At 50.5% G+C, this 23,756-nt stretch overlaps 1 protein-coding gene and 1 long non-coding RNA gene across 2 annotated transcripts in view; one reads left to right on the top strand and one right to left on the bottom strand.

The window, feature by feature from the left end:
• The window catches only part of LOC139232671 (uncharacterized), a 44,222-nt gene extending 41,731 nt beyond the window's left edge, over positions 1-2,491 (bottom strand). The window contains exon 1 of the long non-coding RNA XR_011588067.1: positions 2,397-2,491. This is a non-coding gene — a long non-coding RNA (uncharacterized lncRNA). The remainder of the gene's footprint in view (positions 1-2,396) is intronic.
• A 558-nt stretch (positions 2,492-3,049) lies between these two features.
• The window catches only part of LOC139232667 (trichohyalin-like), a 139,440-nt gene continuing 118,733 nt past the window's right edge, over positions 3,050-23,756 (top strand). The window contains exons 1-5 of the mRNA XM_070863132.1: positions 3,050-3,234; positions 6,206-6,295; positions 9,018-9,080; positions 12,758-12,826; positions 22,053-22,112. Coding sequence (XP_070719233.1) covers positions 3,232-3,234; positions 6,206-6,295; positions 9,018-9,080; positions 12,758-12,826; positions 22,053-22,112 — 285 coding nt within the window. The 5' untranslated portion in view covers positions 3,050-3,231. The remainder of the gene's footprint in view (positions 3,235-6,205; positions 6,296-9,017; positions 9,081-12,757; positions 12,827-22,052; positions 22,113-23,756) is intronic.

Here is a 23,756-nt window from a genome sequence, read left to right as displayed (position 1 = left end):
ACATTGGGAACATTCTTCCTGCATCTAACATGTCTAACCCCGTCAGAATTTTAAATGTTTCTATGAGGTCCCCTCTCATTCTTCTGAACTCCAGTGAATACAAGCCCAGTTGATCCAGTCTTTCTTGATAGGTCAGTCCCGCCATCCCGGGAATCAGTCTGGTGAACCTTCGCTGCACTCCCTCAATAGCAAGAATGTCCTTCCTCAGGTTAGGAGACCAAAACTGTACACAATACTCCAGGTGTGGCCTCACCAATGCCCTGTACAACTGTAGCAACACTTCCCTGCCCCTGTACTCAAATCCCCTTGCTATGAAGGCTAACATGCCATTTGCTTTCTTAACCGCCTGCTGCACCTGCATGCCAACCTTCAATGACTGATGTACCATGACACCCAGGTCTCTTTGCATCTCCCCTTTTACTAATCTGTCACCATTCTGATAATAGTCTGTCTCTCTGTTTTTACCACCAAAGTGGATAACCTCACATTTATCCACATTATACTTCATCTGCCATGCATTTGCCCACTCACCTAACCTATCCAAGTCGCTCTGCAGCCTCCTCCTCGCAGCTCACACTGCCACCCAACTTAGTGTCATCCGCAAATTTGGAGATACTACATTTAATCCCCTCGTCTAAATCATTAATGTACAGTGTAAACAGCTGGGGCCCCAGCACAGAACCTTGCGGTACCCCACTAGTCACTGCCTGCCATTCTGAAAAGTACCCATTTACTCCTACTCTTTGCTTCCTGTCTGACAACCAGTTCTCAATCCATGTCAGCACACTACCCCCAATCCCATGTGTTCTAACTTTGCACATCAATCTCTTGTGTGGGACCTTGTCGAACGCCTTCTGAAAGTCCAAATATACCACATCAACTGGTTCTCCCTTGTCCACTCTACTGGAAACATCCTCAAAAAATTCCAGAAGATTTGTCAAGCATGATTTCCCTTTCACAAATCCATGTTGACTTGGACCTATCATGTCACCTCTTTCCAAATGCACTGCTATGACATCCTTAATAATTGATTCCATCATTTTACCCACTACTGAGGTCAGGCTGACCGGTCTATAATTCCCTGTTTACTCTCTCCCTCCTTTTTTAAAAAGTGGGGTTACATTGGCTACCCTCCACTCGATAGGAACTGATCCAGAGTCAATGGAATGTTGGAAAATGACTGTCAATGCATCCACTATTTCCAAGGCCACCTCCTTAAGTACTCTGGGATGCAGTCCATCAGGCCCTGGGGATTTATCGGCCTTCAATCCCATCAATTTCCCCAACACAATTTCCCGACTAATAAAGATTTCCCTCAGTTCCTCCTCCTTACTAGACCCCCCGACCCCTTTTATAACCGGAAGGTTGTTTGTGTCCTCCTTCGTGAATACTGAACCAAAGTACTTGTTCAATTGGTCCGCCATTTCTTTGTTCCCCGTTATGACTTCCCCTGATTCTGACTGCAGGGGACCGACGTTTGTCTTTACTAACCTTTTTCTCTTTACATATCTATAGAAAGTTTTGCAATCCGTCTTAATGTTCCCTGCAAGCTTCTTCTCATACTCCATTTTCCCTGCCCTAATCAAACCCTTCGTCCTCCTCTGCTGAGTTGTGAACCTGTGGAATTCTCTACCACAGAAAGTTGTTGAGGCCAGTCCGTTAGCTATATACAAAAGGGAGTTAGATGCAGCCCTTACGGCTGAAGGGATCAAGGGGTATGGAGAGAAAGCAGGAATGGGGTACTGAGGTGAATGATCAGCCATGATCATATTGAATGGCGGTGCAGGCTCGAAGGGCCGAATGGCCTGCTCCTGCACCTATTTTCTATGCTTCTATGATGACACGCACCATTTGGACTCGGGGATCGGAAGTCGAACATTAAAATTTGTGGATGTCGCCCAAATGTCGGGCGTGGTTAATGCCCCGCCCCCAACGCACGGACCCCTTCAGATTTTTGCAGGTGCCCCTCTTAACCCACAATATAAATGGCGGCGGGCGGCCCGCGCAGGGACGTTGGCCGTGGGCAGTCGAGGGTTGGCGGCGGCGATGGAGCACGCGGTGCCCGTTGGCACGGTGATGCCAGGCCGGGCGGGAACTGCGACACACCACCGCCAACAACATGGCTATTTAACAACATAAATGTCCCCTTTTTTTTTACATTAAATTCTTTTCTTGTGATTATTAATTGTACCCCCTTTTATTAAAACAAAGGGGAGGGCCCACTGAAAGGAGTTTTTTGTTTTTATGGAAAGGACATTTTGAGCCTCCAACAGGCAGAGGGCGCGACTTTATCTTCATCTATCGCCAAAATACACACACACACACATATATATATATTTATAAAGCAAATCTACAACTCATAGAAACACCCAGACAAACTTAAAAGCAAACCTTACCGTCGCAATGTCGAAAAAAGTAACCGGTTCAGTCGGTGAGACGAATCATTGGCCCCCAACGAAGATGGCGTCGCCCCCGACAAAGATGGCGTCTTCACCCGCAGAGAGCGTGCCAACCTTTACAAAGATGGCGTCTCCCCTATAGCGAGAGAGAGCGCCGCCCCTTACAAAGATGGCGTCTCCTCCACCGCCGCCCCCCCCCAACCCACCCCGCGCGGTCCTATATAAAAGTGGTGAGGACTATCTGAAGCGCTCTTGCAGAGAGAGCCGGCAAAGCGGGGCGTGAAGCGGGGAATAAGTCGACGGCCCTCATTCCGTGCTTGTAACCATGCTATGATTCTGGAGCGTCGGTCCCTTACAAAGTTGGCGCCGCCCCTTACAAAGATGGCGTCTTCCCCAGCAAAGTTAACGTCGACCCCCTTACAAAGATGGCGTCTGTCCCCAGCAAAGTTAACGTCGGCCCCCTTACAAAGATGGCGTCTTTCCCCAGCAAAGTTAACGTCGGCCCCCTTACAAAGATGGCGTCTTTCCCCAGCAAAGTTAACGTCGACCCCCTACAAAGATGGCGTCTTCCCCAGCAAAGTTAAGTCGCCCCTTACAAAGATGGCGCCTTCTCCAGCAAAGTTAACGTCGGCCCCTTACAAAGATGGAGTCTTTCCCCTCCCCGGTAACAGAGAGAGCGCCGTCCGTACAAAAAAAAAATGGCGTCAGTAGTCCTCACAGCCTCGGAGGGAAACGGGCGGGAAGCAGTTTGACGCCCCCGCCCCCACCCCCACCTCCACCTAGCAACCTGACCCCGGGGCTGCTTGGAGACGGCGCGGGTTGCAGGAGGGACATGGTGAGTGAGGGAAAGAATGGTGGGGCCCACATTACTGCACCCTAGGCTTTAAACACATCTTCTACACTTTAAATACACATCATTAATAACAAGAGCAACAACTTGCATTGATGTAGCGCCTGGGGGGGGGGGCAATATTTATCCCTGAAACAACAAAAACAGACCAATCTGGATCAAAGTTTGTGGGAGCTTGCTGTGCACAATATGGCTGCAGGGATGGTTTGCGTGCACCCTGAGAGAGCAGACGGAGCCTCGGGTTAACGTCTCATCCAAAAGACGGCACCTCCGACAGTGCAGTGCTCCCTCAGCACTGCCCCTCCGACAGTGCAGCGCTCCCTCAGCACCGCCCCTCCGACAGTGCAGTGCTCCCTCAGCACCGCCCCCTCCGACAGTGCAGCGCTCCCTCAGTACCGCCCCCTCCGACAGTGCAGCGCTCCCTCAGTACCGCCCCTCTGACAGTGCGGCACTCCCTTAGTACTGCCCCTCCGACAGTGCGGCATTCCCTCAGTACTGCCCCTCCGACAGTGCGGTGCTCCCTCAGCACTGCCCCTCCGACAGTGCGGCGCTCCCTCAGTACTGCCCCTCCGACAGTGCGGCACTCCCTCAGTACTGCCCCTCCGACAGTGCAGCACTCCCTCAGCACTGCCCCTCCGACAGTGCGGCACTCCCTCAGTACTGCCCCTCCGACAGTGCGGCGCTCCCTCAGCACTGCCCCTCCGACAGTGCGGTGCTCCCTCAGCACTGCCCCTCCGACAGTGCGGCGCTCCCTCAGCACTGCCCCTCCGACAGTGCGGTGCTCCCTCAGCACTGCCCCTCCGACAGTGCGGCGCCCCCTCAGCACTGCCCCTCCGACAGTGCAGCGCCCCCTCAGCACTGCCCCTCCGACAGTGCAGTGCTCCCTCAGTACTGCCCCTCCGTCAGTGCGGCGCCCCCTCAGTACCGCCCCTCCGACAGTGCAGTGCTCCCTCAGTACCGCCCCTCCGACAGTGCGGCGCTCCCTCAGCACTGCCCCTCCGACAGTGCGGCACTCCCTCAGTACTGCCCCTCCGACAGTGCGGCACTCCCTCAGTACTGCCCCTCCGACAGTGCGGCACTCCCTCAGCACTGCCCCTCCGACAGTGCAGTGCTCCCTCAGTACTGCCCCTTCGACAGTGCGGCGCTCCCTCAGCACTGCCCCCTCCGACAGCGCGGCGCTCCCTCAGCACTGCCCCTCCGACAGCGCGGCGCTCCCTCAGCACTGCCCCTCCGACAGTGCGGCGCTCCCTCAGCACTGCCCCTCCGACAGTGCGGCGCTCCCTCAGCACTGCCCCTCCGACAGTGCGGCGCTCCCTCAGCACCGCCCCTCCGACAGTGCGGCGCTCCCTCAGCACTGCACTGGGAGTGTCGGCCTGGATTACATGATCCCGAGACTCTGGAGCGGGCCCGTTGCGAAGTGTTTCCAGCTTCTTCTGACTTTGTTTTAGTTTTCTGGTATTTTGCAGTGTTTTGGTTTTTTTAATCTGCTAACTTTCAATGCCTGGCTTCAGTGCCTGGACCTTATACCGTTAATAAACCATCAACGTAATAATCTTGTACTATTTTAAAAAAAACCGAACGAATATACAGATACAGAGAAACGATTTCTTCTCCTGGGGAGGATTCCAGGACAAGGGGACATCATCTTAAAAGTAGACGTAGGCTATTGAGGAATCAGGAAGGCACAATATAAACGCTGGCTGCTGCGCTTGTTATTTTAGTCTGTGCTACGTCAGCTGATATCTGGTGCGCTACACTGGGTTAAAAAAGAGAAAATAGCCACGATGCCAGCAGCTCATAATGGAGGTGCCCGTGAGCTGTGTAAGGACAGGACTGGGCTGGGCTTGTGATCGCGTTCATTTGGTGTAGCCTGCTACGACTCGAGTCAGGCTCCGCCTTGAGGAATGGTCACTTGGACGCGGTATTGGAGGGCTTTGGGCGCTCATCGGTGAGGAGGGGGGCGGGGGGGGGGTCAGCCATTTAGGACTGAGACGAGGAGAAACGTATTCACTCGGGAGGGTTGCGCACAATGTTCCCTTTAATCGGGCCCTCTCCGGTTTTTCAGTGGGAAAAACTGCGCATGCTCGGTATCTTGAATGGGCCGCAGAGCCCCTTAAAGGGGCCGTGCACCCCACCCCCCCCCCCCGAAAAATTAAAGGGAACATCGGTTGTGAATCTTTGGAACTCTCTACCCCAGAGGGCTGTGGTTGCTGAGTCTCTTGAGTATATTCAAGGCTGAGATCGATAGATTTTTGGTCTCTAGGGGAATCGAGGGATATGGGAATCGGGCAGGAAAGTGGAGTTGAGGTGAAGATCAGCCGTGATCTTATTGAATGGCGGAGAAAGACTCGAGGGGCCCTACAGCCGACTCCTGCTCCTATTTGTCAGTTTTGACTCTCGCCTCTGAGTTAGAAGGTTGTGGGTTCAAGTCCCCCTCGAGGCCGACACTCCCCGTGCAGTGCTGAGGGAGCGCCGTCTTTCGGATGAGACGTTAAACCGAGGCCCCGTCTGCCCTCTCGGGTGAACATAAAAGATCCCAAGGCCACTATTTCGAAGAAGAGCAGGGGGAGTTATCCCCGGCGTCCTGGGACCAATATTTATCCCTCGATCAACAAATGCAGATGATCCAGGTCATTATCACGTAGCTGTTTGTGGGAGCTTGCTGTGCGCAAGTTAGCTGCCGCGTTTCCCAATTGCAACAGTGACTACGCTCCAAAAGTATTTCATTGGCTGTAAAGCGCCTTAGGACGTCCAGTGGTTGTGAAAGGCGCTATATAAATGCAAGTCTTTCTATTTCTTACGCTCTTAAGTTGGTGAAACTCAATCTTGTTAAGCGATTTGCCACCTTTAGTCAGAGTGGAGATTTGATTGTAAGCCGTATTTGAGTTTCGCTTCTTCGGGGTTGCGTTACTGAATGGCTGCGTTTTGTAAGTAAATTGTCTGAATTTCTACCTAGGCCACCAGGAGGCAGTCTCTCCGAAGGCGAGCTACTGCGAGCGTACTGGAGCAAGAGGAGCGGCAGCCGGACAAAGTGCCGAGAACACAGGTGAAGCAAATGCAGGTTCGGCCCCAACTGGAGCACTGTGTCCAATTCTGGGCACCACACTTTAGGCAGGATGTGAAGGCCTTAGAGAGGGTGCGGAGGAGATTGACCAGAATGGTTCCAGGGATGAGGGACTTCGGTGACGTGGATAGACTGGAGAAGCCGGGGTTGTTCTCCTTGGAGCAGAGAAGGTTGAGAGGAGATTTGATCGAGGTGTTCAAAATCAGGAGGGGCCTGGACAGAGTAGATCGAGAGAAACTGTTCCCATTGGTGGAAGGGTCGGGAACCAGAGGACACAGATTTAAGGCGATTGGCAGAAAGGCGACACGAGGATAAACCTTTTTTCGCAGCGAGTGGTTAGGATTATCTGATATAAATGCTAGTAAATGGATCAGTCCTCACTTAGCTGAGATTGAGAACCCCTCGGGGGGTGGGGGTGGGTGGGGGGTGCGACGAGGGAATGGGGAACTCTCTCCACTTGCCTGGATGAGTGCAGCTCCAACAACAACTGGAATGCACTGTCTGAAAAGATGGTGGAGCCAGACTCAATTTTATCTTTCAAAAGGGAGTTGGATAAGTATCTGAAGGAATTTTTTTTGCAGGGCTACGGGGAAAGGGAGTGGGTGTGGGATTGGCTGAGGGTCGGTACGGGCTCGACGGGCCGAATGGCCGCTTTCCGTGCTGTCACCATTCCACGATTCTATTCTATTCGATAAATTCGGCCACTCTGCATCGCGTAGCATCCTTGTCACCAGGATCTCAGTCACACGTAACGGTCACCGATTTTCTCCGTCATATCCTTTCAGGATGCTGGCCCATTCAAAATACTGCGCATGCGTGGTACACCCGTTGAAGAGCCGGCTGAGGGAGAGCTGGGCGGGAGGGAGGGAGGGCAGGAGAGCATGGAGAGCCGGACGGGGGAGGGAGAGAGAGAGAGCTTGGCAGAAGGGAGAGAGAGAGCTGGGCAGGAGGGAGAGAGAGCTGGGTGGGAGGGAGGGCAGGAGAGCATGGAGAGCCGGACGGGGGAGGGAGAGAGAGGGAGAGAGCTTGGCAGAAGGGAGAGAGAGAGCTGGGCAGGAGGGAGAGAGAGCTGGGGGGGAGGGAGGGAGGACGGGAGAGAGCTGGAGAGCTGGGCAGGAGGGAGAGAGGACGGGAGAGAGCTGGAGAGCTGGGCAGGAGGGAGAGAGAGCTGGGTGGGAGGGAGGGAGGACGGGAGAGAGCTAGAGAGCTGGGCAGGAGGGAGAGAGACCTGGGTGGGAGGGAGGACGGGAGAGAGAGCTGGGGGGGAGGGAGGATGGGAGAGCTGGGTGGGAGGGAGGGCCGGAGAGCTGAGCGGGAGGGAGGGAGAGCCGGAGAGCTGGGCGGGAGGGAGTGAGGGAGAACTGGAGAGCTGGCGGGAGGGAGGGAGTGAGGGAGGGCCGGAGAGCTGGGCGGGAGGGAGGGCCGGAGAGCTGGGCGGGAATCCCAGAGAGCTGCGCAGCTTAGAGGAAACATTGATGGTCACAATCCTTTTTTGCTAACTGTAATGTATTTGTTTCATGGGTTCTTGGCTTAAGAATTCATAGCAGCACATTGCTATTAAGAACTAGTTGTTTATTAACAAAGGTTTAACAATCACACCACATGTTACCCGTTCATCCACTGGACTCACAATCACCTGCCTCATTTTGGACCCACCAAACCCAACTAGCCGGGGTTTTATTGAGACTTGTGAGCATCACATGACTGGCTAAGCCACTCACAGTGCAACAGCCTTATAAACGTGAGCATACTCACAAGTGCATATATTACATTCATTTACACAGTATTTACAGCACATAAACGGGCCATTCAGTCCAGCTGGTCCGTGACGGTGTTCGTGCTCCACACCAGCCTCCTCCCACCCCTCTCCATCTCACCCCATCACCATATCCTTCTATTCCTTTCTCCCTCATTGGTTTATCCAGCTTCCCCTTAAATTCATCTGTGCAATTCGCCTCAACTACTCCCTTGAGAAGGTGGTGGTGAGCCGCTTTCTTGAACCGCTGCAGTCCGTGTGGTGAAGGTGCTCCCACAGTGCTGTTAGGGAGGGAGTTCCAGGATTGTGACCCAGCGACAATGAAAGAACGGCCGATATATTTCCCAGTCGGGATGGTGTGTGACTCGGAGGGGAACGTGGAGGTGGTGGTGTTCCCATGCACCTGCTGCCCTTGTCCTTCTAGGGGGGTAGAGGTGGCGGGTTTGGGAGGTGCTGCCGAAGAAGCCTTGGCGAGTTGCTGCAGTGCATCTTGTAGATGGTGCACACTGCAGCCACGGTGCGCCGGTGGTGGAGGGAGTGAATGTTGAAGGTGGTGGGTAGCGTGCCGATCAAGCAGGCTGCTTTGTCCTGGATGGTGTCGAGCTTCTCGAGTGTTGTTGGAGCTGCACTCATCCAGGCAAGTGGGGAGTGTTCCATCACACTCCTGACTTGTGCCTTGTAGATGGTGGAGAGGGAGTCAGGAGGTGAGATACTGGCCAAAGAATACCCAGCCTCTGACCTGCTAGTGTGGCCACAGTATTTATGTGGCTGGTCCAGTTACGTTTCTGGTCAATGGTGACCCCCAGGATGTTGATGGTGGGGGAATCAGGCGATGGTAACGCCGTTGAAAGTCAAGGGGAGGTGGTTCGATTCTCATTGGAGATAGTCATTGCCTGTCAGTTGTGTGTTGTGTGTCCTTTAGTTACCAGAGTTCTGTTTCATTTTCAGCATCATGTTGATGTCTTGCAGTGTGGTTCGTTTACAAAGAATACGACCAAGAAAGTGGAAGAGGTAAGTTGCTCAGCAACCTTGTGGTTCCCTTCTTAAACAGTCCTTTAATGACATAGTTACATGGTATGTACAGCACAGAAACAGGCCATTCGGCCCAACAGGTCCGTGCTGGTGTTTATGCTCCACACCAGCCTCCTCCCACCCTACTTCCTCTAACCCCCTCCTCTATAATATTCGCCTCAACCACTCCCTGTGGCAACGAGTTCCACATTCTCACCACTCTCTGGGTAAAGAAGTTTCTCTGAATTCCCCATTGGATTTATTAGTGACTCATATATTTATGGGCTCTAGTTCGGGACTTCCCCCACAAGTGGAAACATCTTCTCTACGTCTACCCTATCGAATCCTTTCATAATCTCAAAAGACCTCTATCGGGTCACCCCTCAGTCTTCTCTGTTCCGGAGAAAAGGGCCCCAGCCTGTTCAAGCTTTCCTGATACTCCTAAAATTCTGACGGGATTGGACAGGTTAGATGCAGGAAGAATGTTCCCGATGTTGGGGAAGTCCAGAACCAGGGGGTCACAGTCTAAGGATAAGGGGGTAAGCCATTTAGGACCGAGATAAGGAGAAACTTCTTCACTCAGAGAATTGTGAACCTGTGGAATTCTCTACTGCAGAGAGTTGTTGAGGCCAGTTCGTTAGATATATTCAAAAGGGAGTTAGACGTGGCCCTTACAGCTAAAGGGATCAAGGGGTATGGAGAGAAAGCAGGAATGGGGTACTGAAGTTGCATGAACAGTCATGATCATATTGAATGGCGGTGCAGGCTCGAAGGGCTGAATGGCCTACTCCTGCTCCTATTTTCTATGTTTCAGAAGATTGTGGGTTCACATCTCACTCCAGAAACTCGAGCACATTTGATAATGACCCAGATAATCTGTTTTCGCGATGTTGATTGAGGGATAAATATTGGCCCCAAGACACCGGGGATAACTCCCCCTGCTCTTTTTCGAAGTAGTGGCCGTGGGATCTTTTACGTCCACCTGAGAGAGCAGACGGGGCCTCGGTTTAACGTCTCATCCGAAAGACGGCACCTCCGGCAGTGCGGCACTTCTTCAGTACTGCACTGGGAGTGTCGGCCTAGATTTGTGTGCATGTGTGCAAGTCCATGTCCATGTTGCTGCACAATGTAAGTTTGATGTAGAGGCTAAACAATGAGTAGGGCGGGTGATTCGTTCTCGCACAAATCCATTAGAAAACCAGTATTGCCTCCAGGAAGTTTTATGTGAAATTGTAGTACTCCCCAAGGCTTGGTTAACATAAGAATTAGGAGGAGGAGTCGGCCATTCGGCCCCTCGAGCCTGCTCCGCCATTCAATAAGATCATGGCTGATCTTCGACCTCAACTCCACTTTCCCGCCCAATCCCCATATCCCTTGATTCCTTCAATATCCAAAAATCTATCAATCTCTGTCTTGAATATACTCAACGTCTGAGCCTCCACAGCCCTCTGGGGCAGAGAATTCCAAAGATTCCCTCTGAGTGAAGAAATTCCTCCTCATCTCCGTCCTAAATGGCCAACCCCTTATCCTGAGACTGTGACCCCTGGTTCTAGACTCCCCAGTCCGGGGGAAACATCCTCCCTGCATCTACCCTGTCAAGCCGTGTAAGAATTTTGTATGTTTCAATGAGATCATCTCTCATGCTTCTAAATTCTAACGAATATAGGCCTAGTCTACTCAGTCTCTCCTCATAGGACAATCCCCCGCCATCCCAGGAATCAGTCTGGTGAACCTTCGCTACACTCTCTCTATGGCAAGTATATCCTTCCTTAGGTAAGGAGATCAAAACTGCACACAATACTCCAGGTGTGGTCTCACCAGGGCCCTGCATAATTGCAGTAAGACCTCTTCACTCTTATACTCAAATCCGTGTAATAAAGGCCAACATACCATTTGCTTTCTTAATTGCTTGCTGTACCTGCATGTTAACTTTCAGTGATTGGTGTACAAGGACACGCAGGTCCCTCTAAACACCAACATTTCTCAATCTCTCACCATTTTAAAAATACTCTGTTTTTCCTACCAAAGTGGATAACTTCACATTTCCCCATATTATATTCCATTTGCCATGTTCTTGCTCACTCACTTAGCCTGTCTCTATCCCCTTGAAGCCTCTTGGCATGTAGAAAAATGCAAGTCGTAAAGACATCAATTGGCCTAACTCGCCACGGCTTCTTCGGCAGCACCTCCCAAACCCGCCACCTCTACCCCCTAGAAGGACAAGGGCAGCAGGCGCATGGGAACACCACCACCTCCACGTTCCCCTCCGAGTCACACACCATCCTGACTTGGAAATATATCGGCCGTTCCTTCATCGTTGCTGGGTCACAATCCTGGAACTCCCTCCCTAACAGCACTGTGGGAGCACCTTCACCACACGGACTGCAGCGGTTCAAGAAGGCGGCTCACCACCAATTAGGGATGGGCAATAAATGCCGGCCTTGCCAGCGATGCCCACATCCAATAGTGGGGTACCGCAAGGTTCAGTGCTGGGACCCCAGCTATTTACAATATACATGAATGATTTAGACGATGGAATTGAGTGTAATATCTCCAAGTTTGCAGATGACACTAAGCTGGGTGGCAGTGTGAGCTGTGAGAAGGATGCGAAGAGGCTGCAGGGTGACTTGGACAGGTTAGGCGAGGGGCAAATGCATGGCAGATGTAGTATTATGTGGATAAGAACATAAGAACATAGGAATTAGGAACAGGAGTAGGCCATCTAGCCCCTCGAGCCTGCTCCGCCATTCAACAAGATCATGGCTGATCTGGCCGTGGAGGTTATCCACTTTGGTGGCAAAAACAGGAAGGCAGAATATTATCTGAATGGTGACAGATTAGAAAAAGGGTAGGTGCAACGAGACCTGGGTGTCATGGTACATCAGTCGTTGAAAGTTGGCATGCAGGTACAGCAGGTGGTGAAGAAGGCAAATGGCATGTTGGCCTTCATAGCGAGAGGATTTGAGTTTAGGAGCAGGGAGGTCTTACTGCAGTTGTACAGGGCCTTGGTGAGACCACACCTTGAATATTGTGTACAGTTTTGGTCTCCTAATCTGAGGAAGGACATTCTTGCTATTGAGGGAGTGCAGCGAAGGTTCACCAGACTGATTCCCGGGATGGCAGGACTGACATATGAAGAAAGACTGGATCGACTAGGCTTTATATTCACTGGAATTCAGAAGAATGAGAGGGGGATCTCGTAGAAACATATAAAAGTCTGACGGGACTGGACAGGTTAGATACAGGAAGAATGTCCCTGATGTTGGGGAAGTCCAGGGGTCACAGTCTAAGGGTAAGGGGTAAGCCAGTTCGGACCGAGATGAGGAGAAACGACTTCACTCAGAGAATTGTGAACCTGTGGAATTCTCTGCCACAGAAAGTTGTTGAGGCCAGTGCGTTGGATATATTCAAAAGGGAGTTCGATGTGGCCCTTACGGCTAAAGGGATCAAGGGGTATGGAGAGAAAGCAGGAAAGGGGTACTGAAGTTGCATGATCAGCCATGATCATATTGAATGGTGGTGCAGGCTCGAAGGGCCGAATGGCCTACTCCTGCACCTACTTTCTATCTTTCTATAAACAAATTAAAATAAAAATGACGCGTTGAAATATTGTGATGATTTCCTACTTGTTGACTGACATTTGTAATTCTGGTGAATAGTTTCTTCTCTGCTTTCAGACTCCCGGCAAACAGACCCCACGCAGCAGTGGAACTCTAACCACTCCGTCGGCCATGGAGATCCGTGAGGTAGGATTGGGCTGAGGCAGCCAACTGCTGCGCTGTAACTTCCACGGGCTTCATCGAAGTGGCTGCCCCAGTGGTTAAACTGAGTGAGGATGCAAGGCAGAGGCCTGGAGATCAGGGAGCCCGAAATTGCCCCTTCCCTTAAGACCTTGTTACCGCCGGAAATCGGCGGACCCACGCTGCGGGGTGCGGTGGCCGCTGATTTCCCGCGTCATGGCCGCCATTTAACAAATTCCGCTCCTACGGTATCCCGGCAGTGACCCACGGCCCCCCCACCCACTACCGATCCGTGCTAAGTGACTCATCGGAGCGCGCACCGCCCATGTTCCCCCCCCCCCCCCCCCCCCCCCAACGGCAAAATTCCGCCGAAAAAAATCGTCCTTCCGCCGCGCGGTGCTTTTTTCTGCCGGTGCAGCAAGGCTGTAAAATGGCGGTGCGGCAGCTCCCATTAACGGGGGGGGGGGGGCGCACTGCCGTGGTCGCCATGTTTTTTTTTTTGTCGGCCGACTGCCATGCCGGCCTGACGATTATGCCCCCCCGGGTTCGGCCGGGCCGCCAACCGGCAGCCCCTCTTGGGGGGCTCGGCCGAAACCCTCCCCAGTGGCCCAGTGGACCAACCTTAAATAATCACGCAGGCGCTCCCCTTTTTAAGTGAAGGGGCGAGCCGTGTTGACGTGGCGCCGTGATGACATCATCAGCGCCACGCGGGCCGCTGATGACTGACGGCGGCAGCCACTGCACCTGCCCCCAATTCCCGCCCCTCTCGTGCGCTCACCGCCGCACACCCGTCCCCGTTATGAGCGGCTTCCGAAAGATAGTACCTCCCACAGTGCGGCACTCCCTCAGCACTGCACCGGGAGTGTCAGCCTAAATTTTTGTGCTCAAGCCTCTGGAGTGGGACTTGAAGCCTATTGCATTGCATAAGATTCTGAGGGGGGGCTCGACAGGGTAGATGCAGTGTTAGATCTCTTAATTTCCAATGAAATACCAACTCCGATGGTAGTTTTAACTTTTTAATCTTAGCAGAGAGTAACAAGCTGCTGGCTGATTGGCAGTTTCTTTGTCCTACTGAGACACATGGTCAAAATGGCTGTATTTTATACCGGGTTCAATTTACAGAAAAGAATTCGCCTTCTTTGACCTTATTGGCTCACTACCCAAGGTCCGAAAATGTCAAGTTGATTGATGACTTAACGCAATGTGGCTGAAATGCATGTAGCATCTCTGACTTGTTGTCTGTGAATTTTCACAGCTTGTCTAAATGCAGCCTGTTTGAATACTCTATCAATCCCCCCTTTGATTCTTGCACATACTGAATCATAAAACATCAGGTATCACTGGTTAAACATTCTACAAAATAATTTCATACATGTTAATAGAGTTTCCTTCTAAAATTTGTTGATGTGTTTCGCCATATGTCCGGACTAGTAGCTTCCACACAAATTTACACCAACCCGAGTTCCATCGTGGCCACAATGGAAGTCTGGTTTTAGTAGGTTAATTAACCTTATTCCAATTTAATCCAAATCAATATCTTAGTTCAACCAGTAAACAACCTTCCCTTAAGCATAACATACTCCTGTGCCACGTACAGACGGTCTGCTGGGACCTGCAAGGTGTCTCACCTGCGGGACAGCAGCTACAGCCGCCTGGTCGCAACAACATTTAATCAACGTAAACAAACAATATAAAAGTAAAACAATTACAACAAATAGAATTAAACCTTCCACCAATGAAGTTCCTATTGAACCTAGCCATTCAGTGGCTCCACTCCACAAAGTGAATGATGGGGGTTGCTTAAGTTTTTCTACCTCCTTTTGGATATGCTCCGCTAAGTGGGTCATTTCTTCGGAGCTATCTGGGATATATGTGCAACACTCAGTTCCGAGTAGGGCGCAAGTACCTCCCTTTTCAGCCAGGATGTAATCAAGGGCCAGTCTATTCTGTAGGGCTACTGTGCGGATTGCTACCATTTCTGCATTGATTTTAACTAGGGCCTCTGAGGTATCATTGGCTACCCGTTCCACAACGGATGCCATGTTAATGGATTCCCTTACCAGTTCGGCGGTCCCATACCCAGGGATCAGAATGGCAAAGAACCTCTCTGTTTCTGTGATAGCTCTCTTAGGACGGTGTAAATGTTCCGACAGTGCCTTTATATGATGCATATAAGGCACAATGTAGGCTAAATAGCAGGATCCCATCCAATTCTGGGGCAGCCAAGGGTAGGCCTTGTGGCCACACACCCAACAACTAGAAATGTTACCTTGTTTGGCATAAATGTATGACATATATAAAAAGGTATTTACATGTAATTCCCTTGCTAGCCTACTATTTCCCTTTGGTGCAGAGGGTCGGCTAGTAAGAAGTAGGCCTATGCCTAGAATACCTACAATCAATAATACAGTAAATTTATACATTTTCGCAAAAAGTAATTGTCCTTATTAGATTTCAGCTTCAGTTACGGGTGCTCGTTTAACGTGTGAAGCGTGGATCCAGGCTTTCTTTCCTTGGTCTTTTAACAGCTGCCTGCGTGGTCAATAACACTTGATAAGGTCCCTCCCACTTGGCACCCAAAGGTTCTTTATGCAACTTTTTCACATACACCCAGACTCCCGGGATGATGTCGTGTCCTCCTTCGGGTGGATTACCCCAAGCTGCCGATACCTGACGGGAAACAAAACTAATAGCATTGGTTAAGTTCTGACAGTATGATAACAAAGTGAACATCAGCTTTCCGTAAATCGATAGTTCCTGGCAGCGACATGGGTCTTCATGTTATAATTTAAAATGGGCTTAGACCTGTAGTTCTGTTCGGGGTTGCCCTAATGCTACATAGCACTATTGGTAGTGCCTGGGGCCATGGTATTCCTTCTTGGTTATATTTGGCAAGCTGTTGTTTCAAAGTTCGATTCATTCGTTCTACTTGTCCTGATGATTGTGGGTGATAAGGACAGTGTAAATCCCACGTAATGTTCAGTAACATACAGACTTCTTGGCAGACAGCACCTGTGAAGTGTGTTCCCTGATCTGAGTCAATGCTACTCGGGACTCCCCATCGGGGAATGTGATCCTTACAAGACCTTTGCAGTGTGATTGGCTGTGGCTCTTTCAGTTGGGACAGCTTCTACCCATCTGGAGAATCTGTCGACCATGACAAGAATGTTAGTGTATCCTTGACATGAAGGAAGAGATATATAATCAACCTGTAGATGCTGGAATGGTCCGACAGGGGCAGGGAGCCTCAGTTGGGGCATTACCGTGATGGGACCAGAATTATTTTTCTGGCAGACCACACAGCGGTCTGTTACCAGCTGGGCATGTTTTTTAAATCCCCGATCCCACCAGATTTTCTGGAACTGTGCTGTCATCTGTTGTGAGACCAAGTGTCCCCACGAGTGGATCTGTTGGGCTAAAAAAGGCAGAAGCGCTTGTGGCGCGACTGGCTTGTCGGTAACTCTTTGTCTCCAGACACCATCTTCGCATAGCTTAATTCCTGCCTCAATCCATGTCCATTTTTCCTCTCGGGAGCACTCGCCTTGCATTGTTTGAAGGTCTCGTGTCAGAGTCCTGAGCGCTTTCAATCTGCACATCTGTGTTGGTTCTTCTGGAGGAACGCCCTGTGAGGCGGCATCTTTAGCTGCCTGGTCGGCTAGGGCATTTCCCTGTGCTTCTGTGGTATTTTCCTTGGTATGGGCCTTACACTTCAGGATGGACACTTCCTGAGGTAATTGTATGGCCTCCAGTAAGTCTCGGACTTCTTTTCCATTTCGGATAGGTGTACCAGCAGCAGTGAGGAATCCTCTTTTCCGCCATAACAGACCAAAGTTGTGAGTGACTCCAAAAGCATAACGCGAATCTGTGTAGACATTAGCTGTCTGTCCTTCTGCTATTCGACATGCTTCTGACAGGGCCCGTAACTCGGCCTGTTGTGCTGACGTTCCTGAGGGTAAACATCCTTTTGCCACTACCTCATATAAGGTAACTGCCCATCTTGCTTTTCTGGTACCATTGTCAACAAAGGAGGAACCATCTGTAAACAGGATGAGGTCTGGGTTGTGCAGAGGCTCCTCTGCTGCTAAGGCTGCTTCTTCTGTTTCTTTTAAAATCTCCATGCAGTCATGCTCTTCACATTCTCCCCCCTCTTGATCCCTCGATTCTGACATCGGGATCATAGTTGCGGGATTAACCGGGCTGGCCCGGACGATATGGAGATTAGGAGCTTCCAAAACTGCTGTCCAGTGGGTCCATCTAGCTGCCGTCACCTGAGACATTCTATTCATCGACAGCAAAGCGTATACGGTGTGGGAACACTTGACAATCAGCTTTTGGTCGAGGACTAGACCCGCAGTGATTATTACCGCTCGACATGTAGCTTCCATAGCTCTTAGGCAACTTCCCCATCTGAGTGCTACCACATCCAGTTTTGCCGAATAATAGCCAATAGGTCTTTGCCGATCCCCATGTTCTTGTGTCAGTATAGCTGTCATATATCCTTCTTTCTCATGGACAAACAGGGTAAATAGCTTACCACTTTCGGGGATTCCCAGAGCCGGTGCCGAACACAAAGCCTTTTTCAAACTCAGGAAGGCCTCTTGCTGTTCTTTAGTGAGGGTGATGGCTTCTTTAGAGTATCATTCAGTGGCTGAGCAAGCTGTGTGAAGGAGTCAATCCAATTTCTGTTAAAGTTACACAATCCCAAAAAGGACCTTAGTTCCTGAATAGTGGTGGGTTTTTTAGCAGCCCGAATGGCTGCAGTTCTATCCTGGGTAAGTTCTCTCTTTCCTTGTGGAATCTTTTGTCCCAGATATACAACCTCTTCTTGGGATATTTGTGCTTTGTCGATGCTGGCTTTATGTCCTTTCAGCCGAAGGTGATCCAGCAAAGCTCGTAAATCTTGTTCATGCTGTTCTTCCGTGTTTGAAGCTAGCAGGATATCGTCTACATATTGGATGACTGTGGATGACAGGGGAGGTAATTCTCGCAAATGGCTTTGTAAAGCCATGTGGAATACCGTAGGGCTGTTGTGGAAACCCTGCGGTAACCGGGTCCAAGTATACTGTTGTCCTTGGACCGTGAAAGCAAACCACTGTCGAACCTCCGGTGCCAGAGGCACCGACCAAAATCCGTTGGCCATATCTATAACCGAGAAATATTTATGTTCCGGTTTGAGGGCATTAAAAATGGTGGAGGGATCTGCGACCAAAGGAGCTTTTTGATCAATACACTGGTTAGCTTTCTTATAATTGACAGTCAAACGCCATGTCTCATTAGATTTCTGTACCGGCCACACGTGGCTATTGGAGGAGCTATGCGTTTTAATAAGCACCCCTTGTTTCTCCAATTGCTGAATAACCGGTAAGATTCCCGCGATGGCAGTTGGACTGATAGGATACTGTTTAGTGCATGGAGGCTTGGTCCCTGTAAATGACGCAGGCTCCATCTGGAGTCGGCCACAATCATTCTTATCTTTAGCCGATATCGGGTGTTCCTTCAATTCTACTTTCTTCAAAGTTCTAATTGACCATGTCACCCGACCATCCTCGAAATGCAACGATGAATCTATTTGGATTAGAACTGCCATTCCCAAAAGGGGTTGATCAACTGGGCCTATCCAGACCGGCGTGGTTAGTTCATGTGGACCCAGCCCTATAAGTACCGGTGTTGTCCTTTTAATTTCCATTTTATGGCCCCCAACTCCATAGGCTGTACGTGCCCTACCATCCAACGCCAAAAAGTCTCCATATTGTAGGGGTAAGCATGTTAATTCCGCCCCTGTGTCTAAAAGACAGTCCACATCCTTATCGCCCACCCTCACAGTTATATATATCCCATCTCCCTTCTGTTGTATTAGTGCGAGGAGGGGGGCCAGGGTGGGCTCTAATCGTTTTTTGCTATCCCAAGTAACTCCTTCTGTTGTTGTATTGTCAGTCGCTTAAATGCTTCTATGAGGTCGTTATCTTGTGACAAGCCTGGCTTGTTGGCTGAATTGTATCCCTGGCTGCGTCCTCTTCCCCAGCCACGACTTTTCTGTTTTGCCCTGCACGTCTTGGCCCAGTGACCTTCTTTCCCACAATAATGACATTTTCCGGGTAATTTTCCTAATGACTGTTTATCGGAATCCTGGGATTTCCATCCCATAGCCTGTACAGCTCGGACTTTAGCTCCCATATCCCGATCTAATTGGTTACATCGATCCACCAATGCTGCAAAGGTAGTTCCTCTACCTTCCCAGTCCGGTAACACTACCTTAAGCATTTTGGACAGTTCTGGCTTTCGACCTGCCACGAAAGCTGCTTTCAAGGGTCCAAACACTTGTTCATCCATTTCCTCATCCGTATTATTCATACCCGAATGTTCTAGCCACGTGAATCTAAACCGCTCGTCATACTCCAGGACCTCCTCTGTTCCTTTCTGTTGGCAGGCTGCAATTTTTCCCCAGTCTGTCTTAGCTGGACTGAAGGCTTGCAGCCAGTGTTTAATCGCCTCCCATCCTGCGTCTAATTCTTGCTCATCCTGCTCCAAAGCTTCTTCTACCTTGTCGTGCAATTTTCTTCCCTGTGTTTTTGGCACCATTATGGTCAAAATTTGCACTCCGTCCCAGGGATGAAGTTGATATATATTTCTTAAGCGATCCAATTGGTCCCACGTTTTTACTCCCCCTTTCTTTGGATTGGGCAATTCCTTGGACCATTTATCAATTTTCTCTGGGTCTGCCGGATCATGAACTAAGTATTCTGCATTCACCCTTCTCTTTGTTTTTTTGGTTCCGCCCTCATCCGCAGTCTCTTCTGATTTGACTACAACTCGTCTTTTTTTAAACGGGGCAAAGCGCACCCCTAATTCTTCACCCTGTATTGTCGGAGGATTCAGAAACCGTATCTATTCCTCGGTCGTGTCTTCGGGTTTGCGCTTTTAATTTATTCAAACATGGGTACCCTGGGATATTGATCAATACATTTTCCTTTCCTATTACTGTCTCTTGACCTAATGATTTTTTCCATTCTTTAATTTCACCTTTAAGATCTTTAACTTCCGCTTCCAGCTTTTCAAGTTCAAGCTTTTTCTGTCGCAGCTGTGCATTAACAGCTTGCAATTGATCCTTTGTACTGGTCAGTTCTCGATCATGTTGGGAACGCATTATAATTTCATTCCGCTTTCGAATCTGGCCCATAACTGCTAGGGACCATCTAGTTCGCTTTTTATTTTTCATACGGGTCGTTTTTCCCCAGACCCTTTTAATCTCGTCCAAGGACCATTGTCCTTTGGAGGTTCCGTACTTTTGTTCGATCTTAATACAGGTTTTAGATAAGTTGAATTGTTGCTCTATGTATTCTTTCAACTGTTCGAGAATTAAATCTAGCGAAACTTTAGGTGGTGCCTGCCCACCTTTAACAGTTGTAGGCAATTCTTTGCCCTTATCTCCTGCCGCCATTTCTTTACTGAGTTCTTTACTGGGGTCTCGAGTCGCAGGCTTGCTAGCCGATCAATAGGTCGGTGATTAATTAACTAACACACCGCCGAAGTTTAGACGTCTATGGGACTTCGAGCCGACTACCAACCGGAGGGTTCGCAAACCGGAGGCTTTCGGAATCGCGTAGAAGGAGAGGCGAATTTAGACTGTTGACCGAGGACTTTTTTAAAAAAGAGGAGTCCTTACCTCAATATGTAGGTCCGATGTCCAAAATTCAGTTTCTTTCCTCAGTGACCCTGCTCGCAGCGCCAAAATTGTTAGATCTCTTAATTTCCAATGAAATACGAACTCCGATGGTAGTTTTAACTTTTTAATCTTGGCAGAGAGTAACAAGCTGCTGGCTGATTGCCAGTTTCTTTGTCTTACTGAGACACATGGTCAAAATGGCTGTATTTTATACTGGGTTCAATTTACAGAAAAGAACTCGCCTTCTTTGACCTTATTGGCTCACTACCCAAGGTCTGAAAATGTCAAGTTGATTGATGACTTAACGCAATGTGGCTGAAATGCATGTAGCATCTCTGACTTGTTGTCTGTGAATTTTCACAGCCTGTCTAAATGCAGCCTGTTTGAATACTCTATCATGCAGAGAGGATGTTTCCCCCTCGTGGGGAAATCTAGAACTAGGGGGCAGAGTTTCAGAATAAGGGCTCGCCCAATTAAAATGGAGATGAGGGGGAATTTCTTCTCTCAGAGGGTTGTGAATCTTTGGAATTCCCTGCCCCAGACAGCTATGGAGGCTGGGTCATTGAATATATTCAAGGCTGAGATAGGCAGATTCTTGAATGATAAGGGAGTCAAGGATTATGGGGATCGGGCAGGGAAGTGGAGTTGAGGCCAAGATCATATCAGCCATGATCTTCTTGAATGGCGGAGCAGACTCGAGGGGCTGAATGGCTTGCTTCTATTTCCAATATTCTTATGGAACCTGCTTGGAAATCAGCCGAGGGTCTCCTCGGATGTCTGAGCGGCTAAACTGTGTCAGGAAGCAAGTGTTACTGGAAAGTGCTTATGCTGAGTGAGGCCCTGATGCGTTGTGATTGGCTGCCGGCCGCTCCAAGCATCATCATAGGCAGTCCCTCGAAATCGAGGAAGACTTGCTTCCCCTCTAAAAGTGAGTTCTCAGGTGACTGAACAATCCAATACGGGAATTACAGTCTCTGTCACAGGTGGGACAGACAGTGGTTGGAGGAAAGGGTGGGTGGGACAGGTTTGCCGCACACTTCTTCCGCTGCCTGCGCTTGGTTTCCGCATGCTCTCGGCGACGAGACTCGAGGTGCTCAGCGCCCTCCCGGATGCACTTTCTCCACTTCGGGTGGTCTGGTCTTTGGGCCAGGGACTCCCAGGTGCTGGTGGGGATGTTGCACTTTATCAGGGAGGCTTTGAGGGTATCCTTGAAACGTTTCCTCTGCCCACTTGGGGCTCGCTTGCAGTGAAGGAGTTCCGAGTAGAGCGCTTGCTTTGGGAGTCTCGTGTCTGGCATGCGGACTGTGTGGCCTGCCCAGCGGAGCTGATCGAGTGTGGCCAGTGCTTCGATGCCGGGGATGCTGGCCTGGTCGACGACGCTAACGTTGGTGCGTCTGTCCTCCCAGGGGATTTGCCAGATCTTGCGGAGACATCGTAGAGGTGTCGGCGCCCACGGAGCCATTGTGCAACAAGAGTCGGGAGATAAGGTGCGTGGGAGGGAACAATGCTGTTGCAAGTTCATCACTGAAGGAATTTGTACACTTTCATCTTTTCTTTGTGATCTTCCAGGCTCCCAGAAGACCGATGCTTCAGACACTTATTAACTTTCCACGTCGTGAAAGCAGTCAGGTAATGTTGCTGGGGAAACTGGACTGTAAAGTAGCATGCCAAAGATTAAATTTCCCTGTGGTTGTATCTGCCATTTTTTTATGCACACTCGTGTGCCTAATGTTGCTCATGGTAAGACAGATAGAAAGACTTGCATTTATATAGCGCCTTGCACGACCACCGGACGCCCCAAAGCGCTTTACAGCCAATGAAGTACTTTTGGAGTGTCGTCACTGTTGCAGTGTGGGAAACGGGGCAGCCAATTTGCGCACAGCAAGCTCCCGCGAACAGCAATGTGATAATGACCCAGATCATCTGTTTTTGTGATGATGTTTGAGGGATAAATATTGGCCCCGGGCAAGACCATCAGCAGGCCGGGGCCATTGGAGGAAGCAGCGTGTGGCGGCGTGCCACTGCAGGAGGGCGACGGCTGACTGCAGTGCGGGCAGGTACAGCAGGAGCGGCGAGGTCGGTGCACACTGGGTCCGTGCAGCAGAGCTGGTCTCCAGTCATCGTGGTTGACCCTTGCCACTGGACCAAGACCTAGCTCTGTCAAGCCCGTGTGGTGGCTGGTGTGCAACGGCCACCCCACGTTAAAAAAAATCCACGCACAGGCATCTTCCGCCCTTCAGGATTTAGTTCGGGATCTGGAATATCAGGTCCTTCATTGAAGCACCTCTGAGCTCATCCCTTTTCGGCGTGGAAGCAAGTCATCCTCGCTTCGAGGGACCGCCTATGATTGACCCAGGATACCGGGGGATAACTCCCCTGCCACGGGATCTTTTACATCCACCTGCGAGAGCAGACGGGGCCTCGGTTTAACGTCTCATCCAAAAGATAGCGACTCCAACAGCCTTCAACCATCATCATCATAGGCAGTCCCTCGGAATCGAGGAAGACTTGCTTCCACTCCTGAGGTGAGTTCTTTGGTAGCTGAAACAGTCCAATATGGGAGCCACAGACTCTGTCACAGGTGGGACAGATAGTTGTTGAGGGAAGGGGAGGGTGGGACTGGTTTGCCGCACGCTCTTTCCGCTGCCTGCGCTTGTTTTCTGCATGCTCTCGGCGATGAGACTCGAGGTGCTCAGCGCCCTCCCGGATGCACTTCCTCCACTTAGGGCGGACTGGTCTTTGGCCAGGGACTCCAGGTGTCAGTGGGGATGTTGCACTGTTACCAGGGAGGCTTTGAGGGTGGTCCTTGTAACGTTTCCTCTGCCCACCTTTGACTCATTTGCCGTGAAGGAGCTCCGCATAGAGCACTTGCTTTGGGAGTCTCGTGACTGGCATGCGAACTATGTGGCCCGCCCAGTGGAGCTGATCGAGTGTGGTCAGTGCTTCAATGCTGGGGATGTTGGCCTGGACGAGGACACTGATGTTGGTGCGCCTGTCCTCCCAGGAGATTTGTCGGATCTTGCGGAGACATCGTTGGTAGTATCTCTCCAGCGACTTGAGGTGTCTACTGTACATGGTCCATGTCTCTGAGCCATACAGGAGGGCGGGTATTACTACAGCCTTGTAGACCATGAGCTTGGTGGTAGATTTGAGGGCCTGGTCTTCAAACGCTTTTTTCCTTAGGCGGCTGAAGGCTGCACTGGCGCACTGGAGGCGGTATTGAATCTTCTCATCAATGTCTGCTTTTGTTGATAAGAGACTCCAGAGATAGGA

The sequence above is a fragment of the Pristiophorus japonicus genome, chromosome 20, assembly GCF_044704955.1.
Source record: "Pristiophorus japonicus isolate sPriJap1 chromosome 20, sPriJap1.hap1, whole genome shotgun sequence".
Lineage (NCBI taxonomy): Eukaryota > Metazoa > Chordata > Chondrichthyes > Pristiophoridae > Pristiophorus > Pristiophorus japonicus.
This window is presented reverse-complemented; position numbering and strand designations above follow the sequence as displayed.